The 17,604-nt window shown below is 53.3% G+C and overlaps 1 protein-coding gene across 1 annotated transcript; it reads left to right on the forward strand.

The window, feature by feature from the left end:
- Window positions 1–14,048: 14,048 nt before the first annotated feature.
- On the forward strand, window positions 14,049–14,762 carry LOC139835010 (secreted RxLR effector protein 161-like). Its single transcript, XM_071824951.1, has one exon. It carries the CDS (start codon window positions 14,049–14,051, stop codon window positions 14,760–14,762), a length of 714 nt encoding a protein of 237 aa, XP_071681052.1.
- The last annotated feature ends 2,842 nt before the right edge of the window (window positions 14,763–17,604 follow it).

Below are 17,604 nucleotides of genomic sequence, written 5' to 3' on the forward strand. Positions count from 1 at the left end.
AGCAATAGCTGCATTTTTCGATTATGAGATTTGGCAGATGGATGTCAAAACGGCGTTCCTTAATGGAGACATTGAGGAAGAGTTGTATATGGTACAACCCAAAGGTTTTGTCAATCCTAAAAATGCTGACAAAGTATGCAAACTTCAGCGTTCAATCTATGGACTGAAGCAAGCATCAAGAAGTTGGAACCGACGCTTTGATAAGGTGATCAAAGACTTCGGGTTTATACAGTGTCATGGAGAGGCCTGTATTTACAAGAAAGTGAGTGGGAGCTCTGTAGCATTCCTGATATTATATGTAGATGACATATTATTGATCGGGAATGATATAGAACTATTAAGCAGTGTAAAAGGTTATTTGAATAATAGTTTTTCAATGAAAGACCTTGGTGAAGCATCGTATATATTAGGCATCAAGATTTATAGAGATAGATCAAGACGCCTAATAGGGCTATCACAGAGTACATATCTGGACAAGATTCTAAAGAAGTTTAGAATGGACGAAAGTAAGAAAGGGTTCTTACCTATGTTACCAGGCAAGGTCTTGAGTAAGACTCAAGGACCGGCTACGGCAGAAGAAAGAGAAAGGATGAGTAATATCCCCTATGCCTCAGCAGTAGGATCTATCATGTATGCCATGCTATGTACTAGACCGGATATAGCACATGCTGTTAGTTTGACTAGCAGATATCAAAGTGATCCAGGAATGGAACACTGGATAGCGGTCAAGAATATCCTGAAGTACTTGAAAAGAACTAAGGATATGTTTCTTTGTTATGGAGGTGACCAAGAGCTCGTTGTAAGTGGTTACACCGATGCAAGTTAGAACACTGATCCTGATGACTCTAAGTCACAGTCTGGGTACGTGTTTATATTGAATGGTGTTGCAGTAAGCTGGGAAAGCTCGAAGCAGTGCACGGTGGCGAAGTCTTCAACAAAATCAGAGTATATAGCGGCTTCAGAGGCTTCATCAGAAGCGGTATGGATGAAGAGGTTCATTGTAGAGCTCGGTGTGGTTCCTAGTGCATTGGACCCATTAATCATTTACTGTGATAACATGGGTGCCATCGCCAATGCACAAGAACCAAGGTCACACAAGAGGCTGAAGCATATCAAGCTGCGTTACCACTCGATTTGCGAGTACATCGAAGATGGAGAAGTAAAGATTTGCAAAGTACACACTGATCTGAATGTAGCAGATCCGTTGACTAAAGCTCTCCCTAGGGCAAAGCATGACCAACACCAGAATGCCATGGGTGTTAGGTATAGTACAATGTAATCTAGATTATTGACTCTAGTGCAAGTGGGAGACTGAAGGAGATATGCCCTAGAGGCAATAATAAAGTGGTTATTATTATATATCTTTATGTTTATGATAAATGTTTATATATCATGCTATAATTGTATTAACCGAAACATTAGTACATGTGTGATATGTAGACAAACAGAGAGTCCCTAGTATGCCTCTTAACTAGCTTGTTGATTAATAGATGATTAGTTTCATAATCATGAACATTGGATGTTATTAATAACAAGGTTATATCATTGTATGAATGATGTAATGGACACACCCAATTAAGCGTAGCATAAGATCTTGTCATTAAGTTATTTGCTATAAGCTTTCGATACATAGTTACCTAGTCCTTATGACCATGAGATCATATAAATCACTTATACCGGAAAGGTACTTTGATTACACTAAACACCACTGCGTAAATGGGTGGTTATAAAGGTGGGATTAAGTATCCGGAAAGTATGAGTTGAGGCATATGGATCAACAGTGGGATTTGTCCATCCCGATGACGGATAGATATACTCTGGGCCCTCTCGGTGGAATGTCGTCTAATGTCTTGCAAGCATATGAATAAGTTCATAAGAGACCACATACCACGGTACGAGTAAAGAGTACTTGTCAGGAGACGAGGTTGAACAAGGTATAGAGTGATACTGATGATCAAACCTCGGACAAGTAAAATATCGCGTGACAAAGGGAATTGGTATCGTATGTGAATGGTTCATTAGATCACTAAAGTCATCGTTGAATATGTGGGAGCCATTATGGATCTCTAGATCCCGCTATTGGTTATTGGTCGGAGTGAGTACTCAACCATGTCCGCATAGTTCACGAACCGTAGGGTGACACACTTAAAGTTGGATGTTGAAATGGTAGAACTTGAATATGAAATGGAGTTAGAATATTTGTTCGGAGTCCCGGATGAGATCCCGGACATCACGAGGAGTCCCGGAATGGTCCGGAGAATAAGATTCATATATAGGAAGTCATTTTATGTGAATTAAAATGATCCGAAAGGTTCTATGGAAGGTTCTAGAAGGTTCTAGAAAAGTCCGGAAGAAACCACCAAGGAAGGCGGAGTCCCGGTGGGACTCCACCTCCATGGCCGGCCAACCCTAAGGGGGAGGAGTCCCAAGTGGACTCCCCAAGGGGGGCCGGCCACCCCCTCCCAAGGAAGGTGGGATTCCCACCTCTAGTGGGAGTCCTAGCTTGGGTAGGTTTCATGTGTTATGGAAGGTTTTGGTTTGGGGTCTGATTCGAAGACTTGTAGACCAACTCTTGGGTGTTCCACCTATATAATGAGGGCCAAGGGGAGGGGGCCGACCACCCCAACAACACCAAGGTGGCCGCACCACCTAGATGGCCGGCGCCCCGCTCTCCCAAACCCTAGCGGCCTCTCTCCTCCACCACATCCCGCACGCTTAGCGAAGCTCCGCCGGATTTCTCCACCACCACCGACACCACGCCGTCGTGCTGTCGGATTCAAGAGGAGCTATTACTTCTGCTGCCCGCTGGAACGGGAGGTGGACGTCGTCTTCATCAACAACCGAACGTGTGACCGAGTACGGAGGTGCTGCCCGTTCGTGGCACCGTGATCAAGATCTTCTACGCGCTTTTGCAAGCGGCAAGTGAACGTCTACCGCAGCAACAAGAGCCTCATCTTGTAGGCTTTGGAATCTCTTCAAGGGTGAGACTCGATAATCCCCTCGTTGCTACCGTCTTCTAGATTGCATCTTGGCTTGGATTGCGTGTTCGCGGTAGGAAATTTTTTGTTTTCTATGCAACGTTATCCTACAGCATCATGGGCGTACCCCTGCCCGACCGCGGCACCGGCGCCGTCCCAGATGAGCAACGCTCCGGCTCCGCCTCCGCCTCCACCCGGATTTGGAGTGCGACGTCCTCGAGGACCTACCGCCGCCTATGCGCGTCCTCCTCCTCCTCAGAGTGGGCCGCTGTCGCTGCACCCAATCGTAAGTACCTTCAATCGACTCCTTCTCCGCTTGTTTAGATCGACTAGATGACATTGTAGATGTGAATGAAGATAGGATTCATGGCAATGTGCATGCATGTTGTTGACAGTGCTTATGCTTGCCATGACAAGCTCAAGCACCATCATGGACTTGACAATGTTAAGTCCATGAGAGTGCTTGAGCTTGGCATTGCCATTGTCCATGACATTGCTTGAGCTTGGCAGCTCAAGCACCTGGAAATGCCAAGCTCAAGTACCATTATTGGCTTGACAATGCTTATGCTTGGCATTGGCACAATGTCAAGTCCATGACACTGCTTATCCATGACATTGCTTCTGCTTGGAAATGGCATTGCTTGGTTGTGCTTGTGCTTGAGCTTGGCATTGCTAGCTTGTGCTTGTGCAAGTCCATGCTTCTACTTGTCCATGCCATTGCTTGCTTGAGCTTGACATTGCTTCCTTGTGCTTCTACAGAACTGGCCCTTCCTGGAAGCGTTCTCGGAAGGGCCAATATTGGACGCAAGGGACGAGGCCGTCCGGGTGCAATTTCGTGACCCCAACGTAGCGTTCATGCAAGCGCACCAGCAGATCACAGCGCCAAGGAATCACGCTGGCCGTGCTGCTCACCTGGGGCACGATGCCAGACAGCGTCTGCCGGTGTTCTTCGTGCAGGTGGAGAGCCACGACCTCCGTGCCCTCGCCGTCCCGCCGTACATGGAGCAGCTCCTGATCACCAAGTACAAGCTCAAGTACAATGGCCCCCCGGTGAAGGTCTGGTTCTACTTGGGCCAGCGTTGCGAGTGGAAGGTGCAGCTGCAGTGAACGGGACAGCGCGTTGGCTTCATCAAGTCCTGGACCGAGTTCACCAAAAGGATTTTGCTCCGCGTCGACGACACGATCGTCTTCACCCCTCAGGACGACGGCTTCAAGGTCGACGTCTTCAAGAAGGAGACATCCTGCTGCAGCATCTTCAGCTGCAACTCTGCAAGAGCCACCGCGAGGGCCCTTATGCCGATCCTCGCCGTTAAGGTGCTCCTGCTCCATCGCTGCCTCTGTTTATGTCTGATCTTGTAGTTGTGCTAGCCTCTAGGAGGCGTGGCTCATGCATCGAGACAAGAACACGACGTTCTTTCACAATTACGCAAAAGCTCGTCGGAAAAGGAATACTATCCTGAAAATTAAGGATGGGAATGGAGAGTGGATTGAAGGCAATGAAGGTATGAGTCTTTTCATTCATGAGTACTTTTCATCGCTATTCACTTCGAAAGTGCAACAGATCGATCAAGAATTATTGAACCGGGTAATCCCTCGGGTGACACCAGAGATGAATGCATCACTTCAGAAACCTTTTACGGCGGAGGAGGTGAAGGATGCAATGTTCAGCATTGGTGATTATAAAGCACCTGGTACAGATGGTTTGTATGCTGTATTTTATTAAAAAAATTGGTCAGTGGTTCGAGACGAAGTTACTCGTGAAGTCTTGCAAGCACTGAATTCTGGTATGATCCCTAAGGGTTGGAATGAGACGGCCATTGTTTTTGATCCCAAAGGTGCAAAGTTCGGAATTGATCACTCAGTTCCGTCCTATTAGTCTATGTAATGTCATCTATAAAGCGATTTCTAAAGTATTATCAAAGAGGCTAGCTAAAGGTTCTTTTGCCTGAGATAATTTCCAATACACAGGGTGCTTTTGTCCCAAGACGGTTGATAACTGATAACGTTCTGGTTGCTTATGAGAGTTTCCATACCATTAAAAATAAGAGGCAAGGTAACAGAGGTATTTGTGCGGTGAAATTGGATATGCACAAAGCGTATGATTGCGTGGAATGGAGTTTCCTTCATGATATGATGGTGAGAGGCTAGGTTTTGATCAGATTTGAGTCAATCTTATCATGGCATGTGTTACTTCAGTAAATTATAGAGTTTGGTATTACTCTGATGAGACGGAAACTTTTACCCCGACGAGGGGTATTAGACAAGGTGATCCACTATCACCATATTTGTTCTTGATTGCTCAAGGGTTTCAAGTCTTCTAGCGTATGAGGAGATGACTATCCACACCTTCTTTTTTGCTGATGATTCTTTGATCCTAATGTCGGATGATATGTCCAATGCCACGGCTCTCCGAAATGCATTAGAAATGTACCGTGCAATCTCTCGGCAGCTTCTCAGTGAGGCTAATTCTAGCATATTTTTTCAGCCCGAACACCAATGTTCTAGTTGTGGAGGAGGTTTGTCTACACCTGAATATTCTGGTGGAATCCTTGACAGATAAGTATCTTGGTTTACCATCTTTGGTTGGTATTGACATAATTGACTGTTTCCAACATCTTATTGAGAGAATTTGCCAACGTATAAATGGATGGAATGAGAAGCTTTTGTCGATAGGATGGAAGGAAATACTGCTAAAGGCAATAGCTCAAGCAATACCGGCATATCCAATGTCTTAATTTAATATACCAAAGCAAATTTGTAAGGCCATATGCAATGCTATTGCGAGGTTTTGGTGGGGAGGAACAGAAACACAACGCAAAATGCATTGGATGGCATTACCTAAGCAGGAAGGAGGGATGGGCTTCCATGATCTTCACTGTTTTAACCAGGCTATGTTGGCAAAGCAATGTTGGCGACTACTAAGTGACCCAGACTCTCTGTGTGTGTTGCGAGCTAAGTATTACCCTGATGGTGATTTGATCAATGCACAATTGAAGAAAGGTGCCTTTCACATGGCAGAGCATCATATCGGGTTTAAAATCTTTCAAACGAGGCTGTATTTTGAGGCCTCGGAATGGAACCAATATCAACATATGGTCGAACCATTGGGTTCAATCTAGTCTGACGCGAATGGTTGGTACACCGCAGGGCTCTAGTCTTATAACGAGAGTAGAGGAACTTATTGATCCTACTACAAGAAATTGTGATGAAATAACTCTTCTTGAAAAAAATTGGCCAGCCTTATTTTATAGCCTGGCACCCGAGTAAAACAAGTTTTTTTCAGTTAAGTTTGCTTATCACATGGAGTGAAGAATGGAATATCGAAGGAGGGCACAACGCTCTAACTCGTCAGATAGATCAACTCCACAATAGGTATGGAAGAGAATTTGGCAAGCAAAGGTATCCCGTAAAGTTCAAATTTTCATTTGGAGAGCTTTACATGGGACTGTTCCATGTTACTGCACACTAGCGAACCGTCATATTGGAACATCCGTTAATTGTCCAGTATGTGCGGTAGATGTAGAAGACTTACGCCATATGCTTTTCTGTTGCCCAAGATCGCAGGAGATTTGGGATGGGTTGGGAATTGGTGAATTCATCAGAGCCGCTCTAGTCATGGATCGTTCAGGTCAATGATTTTGGAAGAACTCCTGTGCTGAAGCAAACCAGGATGAATAACATGCAATGTCCAGAATTTTGCAGAAACTGTTATGATCGCATGTTGGTACCTGTGGTGGTCGCGAAGATAGATCAAGAATAAAGAACCAGTGCCAATACCAGAGAGAACTTTCATAAATATTCTTGGCATTTTGGCTACCAGTAGCATGATGAAAGGGACTGGGAATGTAATGCGTAGAGGTGGCTGGTCCAAACCTGCTACGGGTGTTTATAAATTTAATGTTGACGCAACATTCGACATTGATTCAGGTCGAGGAGCGACATGAGCAATTATCATAGATGTTGGAGGTAATTTTGTAGCAGCGGCATGTAACTTTTCTGATTATGCTATTGATGCAGCGGCAATGGAGGCCTTGGCGTTACTTGCGGGTCTTCAACTTGCTGATCAATTTGATGCCCAGTCCCTCGCGGTGGAATCTGATTGCTTGGAGGTGATACAAGCTGTCCATGATCCATCAGAGTACAAAGGTACGAGTGCAGTAGTGATCGACGATTGCCGGCAACTATTAGTGTCGCTAGGCATGACAGCAACTCTCCATTGTTCGCAAGAAGCAAATGGCGCCGCACATGCGCTTGCTCGACATGGTTCTATTCAGGGTGTAAAGTAGTTCTGGTTTGATGATCCCCCTTCCTTCCTCACTCCTATTCTTGTAAGTGATCGTGTTATGATTCAATAATAAAGTTGCCTGAAGTTCAAAAAACGAAGGTCATTTTGTGGTGACATGGCACCCTACTCAGCAAATAATAAAAAATACTAGCGGTCGCACATGTCATATAGTTCGCTCCTTCCGCCCCAGTCTCCACCAGGAAGTTGCTTTCGTTGTCTTCGCGTTTGGAGTAAAGTACATGGCGTATACCTGAACTTATCGGCGGGCAGGTTTGAGATTGGTAACCATACATTTATAATACGATTTTACGGTTACGAAAGATGAGTCGAGCATGGAGAGACCGTCACCGCGCCAGAGAGAGAGCTGTATTTGCCGACGTGGCACGCGCGGGGCCCGCCTACCAGGTGTTTGAACGGTTAACTGAAAGAGGGCTCGGAAGACAACCGCTAGCAGATTGGTGGAGGCCGGGACCTGGAATCCAAGTTTTTTACCTCCGGCCTGGTGGATTTCTTCGTCGGCAAGTTCGAATCGCACCTCCATGGTCAACGATCGATTGGAGGTTATTTTGTTGGGGATTTTTATCGGTGTTACATAAGACACTGCGATTTGGTACATGTGTACATAGTTTTTTTTCATGCATTAGTATGGGCAAAGTGGTACAGTGTTGTCGATGTGGGCACCGGTGTTGTGGGGGCGGCTGCACGTGCGACTGCAAGCAGTAGCGCGGGTGCATCCTCCTAGCCTTGCTCGTCACGCTTGTCGTGGTCACCACACCCGCACTTGACCTTGCGGCACTCGCGAGCCCAATGACCCTCGATGCCGCAGTAGTTGCACTTGCCCTTCCAACGCGTCAGTCTCCCACAAACATCGGCTTTTCCACCGCCGCCGCCGCCTTGGGGTTTGTTGACATTGTCATTGTTCTTGCCGCCACCCCCTGACATTCCCTCACTAGATTTGTGGTTCTTCTGACGAGCGCGCCACTCCTCACGCAATAATGGTATGTCTAGCGACGCGCAGATTCCGCAGCTGATCTCGGGCGAAGCTGATATCATAGCCACTGTCTCTATTCAGCCTTTTTCGAGATTCGTGCCAATGGTTCCCACGTGAAAAGGGATTCTGCAGCTGTCATATGTACAAAAAATAGAAGTACTTTTCACAAATACTACATGTACCATTCAAACAAATTTGGAAGGACTTGATAAAATCAGTACTATATTTCGCAGGACTACATGGACATAGTGTCCGGACTGTATGCCCCAGTAATAGAGAACTCTATAGATGCAGTTTACAAAATAACTTTTAAAATATTGAATATTAGACTCATTTTGAAGAGCTCGTCGCGAGGAAGTCGAATATGAAAATAAAAATTCATTTGAATTTATTACGTGAAAGTTGTGCTAGTTTTTCAATTGGTAGTGTATTTAGAGAAGGGAATCTTGTAAAGTGGGTAGTCAAAATCGTGGGACCCAGGGATGGACATCCCTATGCCATGCAAGGGCCCAGATATCCACTTCGCCCGAGATCAGCTGCGCGAACGCATTTTCGTATGTCTAGAGACAATTTGTTACCGAGGGATGCTTACGGGCATACGCGGTGTGGAGCGGTGCGTCGTGCGCTGAATCTTTTGAGCAACTGCGTCAGTATGTACCAACTGAGTGAAGCCACGCCAGCGTCCGTAAGCTATTCCGAAAAATTCTTCCCTAGGTGTAGGATTACTGGTTGCTCAAGTCCATCACCCTTACAGAAGCGGCACAAACTACTTTGCCTCGTGCCATCCCACGAGACTACGAGAGAAGATCTCAGCAGCTAGACTAAGTTCTGAACTTAACTGAACTTAACTGACAGACACGAGGCACACAACGCACTGTTTATTTTCCGACAAAAGGAACTAGTTAAACTGAACCTATACTATGGCAACAGGATTTGAGCAAGCAAACAGCGGCCATGTGAGTGGCGACGGCAGCGCGCGCGACGCCTCCATCGATGTTGGCAAGCTCTAGGACGATGAAAGAGAGGCGCTTCTTGGTGCTTTCGCGCACGCGATGTGATGTGGCCGTCGGCAGGATCGAGCACGCCCGGAGCCAGCGATGACGGTGCTGGGTGCGCACCTGCGCCGTAGGCTTGGGGTTGGCGCCCGTGCTGTGCTTGAGGTTGGCTTGCACGCGCGCGCGCGGTGGTTCGGCCCGTGCAGGTTGGGCGCGCTCTGGAACGCGAGCGGCACCTCCAGGACGAACCTGCGATTGCTGCGTAGGAGGACGGGATTGGCACACCGGGGACCAACTGCTGGAGCTGGCTCGTCGCCGGCCGGAGTCCGGTGGGGCAGCGAGCAGTTTCAGCGGCGAACACAAAGTACACATGTTTCAGCGGCGATCTTCTGACACAAGTCTGAATGTGGCTGCGTCGCGCACATCGAATGTGCCAATTGAGAAGAACCAAATATATACTACCAGTACTAGAAAGAAATCATCATAATCACCCGGTCGCCTGCTTCTCGATTCCAAGCTTGATAAAGCCACGTTCTGTCTTGCATCTCAACATCAGAGTCCAACTCGCTCCTTCTTCTGATACAACCGACTTAACACACGGACTTGGATTTGGAGTCGGAGTCGAAACAGCCATCCGTCTGCGAGCGAGCGAGATCAATCGATCGATCTCAACGGCCCTCTGTCTGCCAGTGAGCCAGCCAGCCAGCTAGCCAGCGAGCGGAGAAGATGAAGGCACGAGCGCTTGTGTCGCGCCTATTGGAGGTGTGCCGGCGCTTACGGCCGAAGCCCACGGCGACGTTCCGTCGCTCCTCCTCCTCCTCCTCCGCCTCTGCCCTGTTGAATAAGTTTCAGTTAGTAGCTGTTAGGATTCAGTTTCGACAGTTTCGTCAGGGTTTCTGTTAGAGATAAGTTAGGAGGACTGCGTCGTGTTTAGTACGAGCACCTCCATGTTTGTAGGATCGTCGTGGAGCTCGTTCCGAGTCGTGGGATGGCACGATTCAGTCGGGAACGTGGCGGAAGTCACGGCTTTGCTTTGTAATCGCTCAATAAGAGGATGAAGAAAACAGAAACGCGGCAAGTTGTACGCTGCACCAAAAACCACCAAGTGTTCATCGTCTACCTCCAGCTCCCTCTCTCTCTCTGCCTCGATTCGATCCGATCGTGAGTGAGGGTTAGAGCTGACAAGTGGTATCAGAGCCTAGGCTCGTGTCGCGGAGAGAAGGATGACGAAGGGCGGCGATGACGCGTCCAAGAAGACCGCCGCAGACGCGGACAAGGACGGGAAGAGCTCGGGCGCCGCTTCATCACCACACTCCTCGGCACAAAAGGCGCTGGCCGTCCCGCGCTCCACGCGCGACATGGGCGGCAGCTCCAGCACGGCGTGGCCCGTGCTGACGAGGACGAACTACAACACCTGGTCGTTGCTCATGAAGGTGATCCTGCAGGTTCGTCACCTGTGGGAAGTCATCGACACGGGCGTGGGCGAGTACGACGACGATCGTGCGGCGTTGGAGGCCATCCTCCGCGCCGTACCTCCGGAAATGATTCCGATGCTCGCCGTCAAGGACACGGCGAAGGAGGCGTGGGATGCGATCAAGACGATCCGCGTCGGGGCAGATCGAGTCAGGGACTCGAAAGCCCAAAACTTCCGCAAGCAGTACGAGGATCTTCGGTTCAAACCCGGTGAGTCTGTCGATGATTTTGGGTTGAGGCTGCAGGAGCTGGTCCACCAGTTGGACATCCATGGAGACCCCGTCGACGACAAGAAAGTGATCCTCAAGTACCTGCGGGTCGTGCCAAGGAAGTACAAGCAGATGGCACGGTCGATCGAGGGCCTCCTCGATCTGAAAACCATGTCCATCGAAGAGCTGACGGGGCGTCTCAAGGTCTGCGAAGAAGACGACGACGACGAGCCCACAGGCACGGCCGGCGGCGGCCAACTGCTGCTCACGGAGGAGCAGTGGCGCGCCCGCATGAAGCACCGCGATGGCGATGGCTCGTCAGGTAGCGGTGGCAGCGGTGGAAACCGCCGCGGCAAGGGGCGCGGGAACGACGCCGCGCGCGACAAGCCGCAAGGGGCGAACGGCGGCGGCGCCGCACGCGACGACAAATGCCGCTACTGCGGCAAGTTCGGGCACTGGGCCCGTGACTGTCGCAAGAAGAAAAGGGAGGAGGCTCACCTGATCAAGGATGGCGACGACGACGAGCCGGCCGCGCTCCTCATGGCGCAGCTGTGCCCAGTCGCCGACGAACCCGAACGCGTGGGAGGACACGTGTTCCTCAACGAGGAGCGAGCCAAGGTGCGGCTTGGCGACGAGCATGAGCCGGTCGACATACCCTGGTACCTCGACAGCGGCACGTCCAACCACATGACCGGCAGTCGAGCCGTCTTCGCCGAGCTGGACACCAAGGTGACTGGCACGGTGCGATTCGGCGACAACTCCATCGTCGACATCGTCGGGCGTGGGACCGTGGTCATCGCGGTGCGTGGCGACGAGCACCGCGCCTTAACGGACGTCTACCTCATCCCCAAGCTCAAGACGAGCATAGTGAGCCTCGGCCAACTCGACGAGAACGGCTGCCCTTCGGCGATCCGCAACGGCTTCATGTCCCTTTGGGATCGCAGCAATCGCCTGCTCGCCAAGGTACCTCGCTCCCCGAATCGTCTCTACAAGGTGAACCTGCAGGTGGTACAGCCTGTGTGCCTGTCGCTGCGTTCTGGCGACAGCAGCTGGACTTGGCACGAGAGGCTCGGCCACCAGAACTTCGGGGCGCTCCGCGCCATGTCTCGCAACGACATGGTTCGCGGGCTACCAGAGATCGGCCACACGGACCAGCTCTGCGACGCCTGCTTGGCAGGGAAGCAGAGGCGGGCCCCGTTCCCGCAGGTGGCAAAGTTCCGCGCCACGGAACGCCTCGAGCTGATCCACGCCGACCTCTGCGGACCGATCACGCCGGCGACGCCAGGAGGGAAGCGCTACTTCCTTCTGATGGTGGACGACTTCAGCCGCTACATGTGGCTGGTGCTGCTCTCCACCAAGGATGAAGCTGAAGCCGCGATCCGTCGCATCAAGGCGGCCGCCGAAGTGCAGAGCGGCTGCACTCTGCGCACCCTTCGCACCGATCGAGGGGGAGAGTTCACCTCCCGCTCCTTCGAGGAGTTCTGCGCCGACAGTGGCGTCTAACGCCACCTCTCCGCGCCCTACACACCGCAGCACAATGGCGTGGTGGAACGCCGCAATCAGACGGTAGTGGCCACCGCACGCAGCATGCTCAAAGGGCGAGGTGTGCCCAACACGTTTTGGGGGGAGGCAGTGACGACGGCGGTGTTTCTTCTGAACCGCTCCTTCACGCGCGCCGTGGATGGCAAGACGCCGTACGAGCTTTGGCACGGCAAGACGCCAAATATGCACTTCCTGCGGGTCTTTGGCTGCGTCGTTCACGTCAAAACGGCTCGGCCACACCTCAAGAAGCTCGAGGACCGCAGCAGGAAGATGGTCCTGCTGGGCTACGAGCCAGGCTCCAAGGCGTACAAGGTCTTCGACCCCCTGACACAGACGGTGCACGTCACGCGCGACGCTGTCTTCGACGAGGCTGCGTCATGGAGCTGGGAGAACGGCGGCCTGGAGACGGTGAACAGCGACTTCGACGTGGAGTACACGCTTCCCCAAGCTGCTGCTCCGCGTGGGTGTGCCGCCGACCCTCCCACGCCAGAGCGCGCACCGGACGCGCACGGCGCGACACCTCCAGCGCCAGAGCGCGCACAGAGCGCGCACGGCACGGCGTCACCACAGACACCGGCGACCCCTCAATTCCACGATGCAGGGGACCTCCAGGGGCCCTCCGTGGAGTTCGCGACGCCCTCCAGCGCTAACACTCCGTCTGTGGAGGACCGAGACACTCCTGTGCGCAGGTACAGGACCGTCGCCAACATTGATGCCGAACTTGAACGAGGGCTCCTCCTTGCCGAAGGAGAAGAGCCTGCGTCGTTCACAGAGGCTCAAGCGAGCTGGATGGCGCATCGCCATGGCTGAGGAGATGGCCGCGATCGAGGAGAACGACACCTGGGAGCTCACCAACCTGCCTGCTGGGCACCGTCCCATCGGTTTGAAATGGGTGTTCAAGCTGAAGAAAAATCCTGCAGGCGAAGTGGTGCGGCACAAGGCGAGGCTGGTGGCAAAGGGATATGCGCAGCGAGCTGGCATAGACTTTGAGGAAGTCTTTGCGCCAGTTGCACGCCTGGACTCGGTGCGCGTCCTCCTCGCCATAGCTGCACACCACAACTGGGAGGTGCACCACCTCGACGTCAAGAGCGCATTCCTGAATGGCGACCTTGAGGAGGAGGTGTATGTCTCCCAGCCCCCTGGCTTCATCATCGACGGCATGGAGGGAAAGGTGCTGCGCCTGAAGAAGGCGCTCTACGGGCTGCGTCAAGCACCGCGAGCTTGGAACGCCAAGCTTGACAGCACGCTCCTCTCTCTGGGCTTCACCAGGAGTCCATCGGAGCACGCCGTGTACACACGCGGCAAGGAAGATTCACGCTTGCTGCTGGGCGTCTACGTCGACGATCTGATCGTCACTGGCGGCGGCGAGCAGGAGATCGCCAGGTTCAAGCGCGAGATGATGACCAGGTTCAAGATGAGTGACCTGGGTCTTCTTGCCTACTACCTTGGCATGGAAGTGTCCCAGGGCGGCGGCGAGATCACGCTCTGCCCGGTCCGCTACGCCGGCAAGCTCCTAGAGAAGGCTGGCATGGCGAATCGCACCCGACCCGTATGCCAATGGAGCCACGCCCGAAGATGAGCAAGATCAGCTCGAATCCACCGGTGGATGGCACGATGTATCGTTCCATCGTCGGTGGTCTCCGGTACCTGGTGCATAGCAGGCCTGACATTGCATTTGCAGTGGGTTTCGTCAGTCGCTTCATGGAGACGCCGACGACGGAACACCTGAGCGCGGTCAAGCATCTTCTCCGGTACATCGCAGGTACTAAGAGCTACGGGTGCACACTCCGTGGCGGCAGCGAGCAGCTCGAGCTCGTGGGCTACAGTGATGCGGACCTGGCCGGCGACCTGGATGATCGCAAGAGCACGACGGGCAGCATCTTCTTCATCAACGGCTGCCCAGTGTCTTGGCAGTCAGTCAAGCAGAAGACGGTGGCACTTTCGTCGTGTGAGTCTGAGTACATGGCTGACACAGCGACGGCGTGCCAGGCAGCCTGGCTCCGACGTCTCCTCGGCGAACTGCTCAACGAGGAGGAGAAGACGGTGAAGCTCTTCATCGACAATCAAAGCACCATTCAGCTGATCAAGAACCCAGTGTTCCATGATCGCAGCAAGCACATCGACACTCGCCACCACTTCATCAGGGAATACGTCGCCGACGGCAGGGTCTCCGTCGAACACATCGGCACCACCAACCAGCTCGCCGATATTCTCACCAAGTCCCTTGGACGTGTTCGGTTCCAAGACTTGCGCTCGAGGATCGGCGTCACCAACATCATCCGCGACTAAAACTTAGGGGGAGATTTGTTGAATAAGTTTCAGTTAGTAGCTGTTAGGATTCAGTTTCGACAGTTTCGTCAGGGTTTCTATTAGAGATAAGTTAGGAGGACTGCGTCGTGTTTAGTACGAGCACCTCCATGTTTGTAGGATCGTCGTGGAGCTCGTTCCGAGTCGTGGGATGGCACGATTCAGTCGGGAACGTGGCGGAAGTCACGGCTTTGCTTTGTAATCGCTCAATAAGAGGATGAAGAAAACAGAAACGCGGCAAGTTGTACGCTGCACCAAAAACCACCAAGTGTTCATCGTCTACCTCCAGCTCCCTCTCTCTCTCTGCCTCGATTCGATCCGATCGTGAGTGAGGGTTAGAGCTGACAAGTGGTATCAGAGCCTAGGCTCGTGTCGCGGAGAGAAGGATGACGAAGGGCGGCGATGACGCGTCCAAGAAGACCGCCGCAGACGCGGACAAGGACGGGAAGAGCTCGGGCGCCGCTTCATCACCACACTCCTCGGCACAAAAGGCGCTGGCCGTCCCGCGCTCCACGCGCGACATGGGCGGCAGCTCCAGCACGGCGTGGCCCGTGCTGACGAGGACGAACTACAACACCTGGTCGTTGCTCATGAAGGTGATCCTGCAGGTTCGTCACCTGTGGGAAGTCATCGACACGGGCGTGGGCGAGTACGACGACGATCGTGCGGCGTTGGAGGCCATCCTCCGCGCCGTACCTCCGGAAATGATTCCGATGCTCGCCGTCAAGGACACGGCGAAGGAGGCGTGGGATGCGATCAAGACGATCCGCGTCGGGGCAGATCGAGTCAGGGACTCGAAAGCCCAAAACTTCCGCAAGCAGTACGAGGATCTTCGGTTCAAACCCGGTGAGTCTGTCGATGATTTTGGGTTGAGGCTGCAGGAGCTGGTCCACCAGTTGGACATCCATGGAGACCCCGTCCACGACAAGAAAGTGATCCTCAAGTACCTGCGGGTCGTGCCAAGGAAGTACAAGCAGATGGCACGGTCGATCGAGGGCCTCCTCGATCTGAAAACCATGTCCATCGAAGAGCTGACGGGGCGTCTCAAGGTCTGCGAAGAAGACGACGACGACGAGCCCACAGGCACGGCCGGCGGCGGCCAACTGCTGCTCACGGAGGAGCAGTGGCGCGCCCGCATGAAGCACCGCGATGGCGATGGCTCGTCAGGTAGCGGTGGCAGCGGTGGAAACCGCCGCGGCAAGGGGCGCGGGAACGACGCCGCGCGCGACAAGCCGCAAGGGGCGAACGGCGGCGGCGCCGCACGCGACGACAAATGCCGCTACTGCGGCAAGTTCGGGCACTGGGCCCGTGACTGTCGCAAGAAGAAAAGGGAGGAGGCTCACCTGATCAAGGACGGCGACGACGACGAGCCGGCCGCGCTCCTCATGGCGCAGCTGTGCCCAGTCGCCGACGAACCCGAACGCGTGGGAGGACACGTGTTCCTCAACGAGGAGCGAGCCAAGGTGCGGCTTGGCGACGAGCATGAGCCGGTCGACATACCCTGGTACCTCGACAGCGGCGCGTCCAACCACATGACCGGCAGTCGAGCCGTCTTCGCCGAGCTGGACACCAAGGTGACTGGCACGGTGCGATTCGGCGACAACTCCATCGTCGACATCGTCGGGCGTGGGACCGTGGTCATCGCGGTGCGTGGCGACGAGCACCGCGCCTTAACGGACGTCTACCTCATCCCCAAGCTCAAGACGAGCATAGTGAGCCTCGGCCAACTCGACGAGAACGGCTGCCCTTCGGCGATCCGCAACGGCTTCATGTCCCTTTGGGATCGCAGCAATCGCCTGCTCGCCAAGGTACCTCGCTCCCCGAATCGTCTCTACAAGGTGAACCTGCAGGTGGTACAGCCTGTGTGCCTGTCGCTGCGTTCTGGCGACAAAGAATGGACTTGGCACGAGAGGCTCGGCCACCAGAACTTCGGGGCGCTCCGCGCCATGTCTCGCAACGACATGGTTCGCGGGCTACCAGAGATCGGCCACACGGACCAGCTCTGCGACGCCTGCTTGGCAGGGAAGCAGAGGCGGGCCCCGTTCCCGCAGGTGGCAAAGTTCCGCGCCACGGAACGCCTCGAGCTGATCCACGCCGACCTCTGCGGACCGATCACGCCGGCGACGCCAGGAGGGAAGCGCTACTTCCTCCTGATGGTGGACGACTTCAGCCGCTACATGTGGCTGGTGCTGCTCTCCACCAAGGATGAAGCTGAAGCCGCGATCCGTCGCATCAAGGCGGCCGCCGAAGTGCAGAGCGGCTGCACTCTGCGCACCCTTCGCACCGATCGAGGGGGAGAGTTCACCTCCCGCTCCTTCGAGGAGTTCTGCGCCGACAGTGGCGTCCAACGCCACCTCTCCGCGCCCTACACACCGCAGCACAATGGCGTGGTGGAACGCCGCAATCAGACGGTAGTGGCCACCGCACGCAGCATGCTCAAAGGGCGAGGTGTGCCCAACACGTTTTGGGGGGAGGCAGTGACGACGGCGGTGTTTCTTCTGAACCGCTCCTTCACGCGCGCCGTGGATGGCAAGACGCTGTACGAGCTTTAGCACGGCAAGACGCCAAATATGCACTTCCTGCAGGTCTTTGGCTGCGTCGTTCACGTCAAAACGGCTCGGCCACACCTCAAGAAGCTCGAGGACCGCAGCAGGAAGATGGTCCTGCTGGGCTACGAGCCAGGCTCCAAGGCGTACAAGGTCTTCGACCCCCTGACACAGACGGTGCACGTCACGCGCGATGCTGTCTTCGACGAGGCTGCGTCATGGAGCTGGGAGAACGGCGGCCTGGAGACGGTGAACAGCGACTTCGACGTGGAGTACAC

Source organism: Lolium perenne, chromosome 1 (genome assembly GCF_019359855.2).
Source record: "Lolium perenne isolate Kyuss_39 chromosome 1, Kyuss_2.0, whole genome shotgun sequence".
Classification (NCBI taxonomy): Eukaryota; Viridiplantae; Streptophyta; class Magnoliopsida; order Poales; family Poaceae; genus Lolium; species Lolium perenne.

Bases quoted from the DNA above. Each gene is read 5' to 3' on its own strand.
- LOC139835010 (XM_071824951.1), top strand. From the start codon at position 14,049: ATGAGCAAGATCAGCTCGAATCCACCGGTGGATGGCACGATGTATCGT.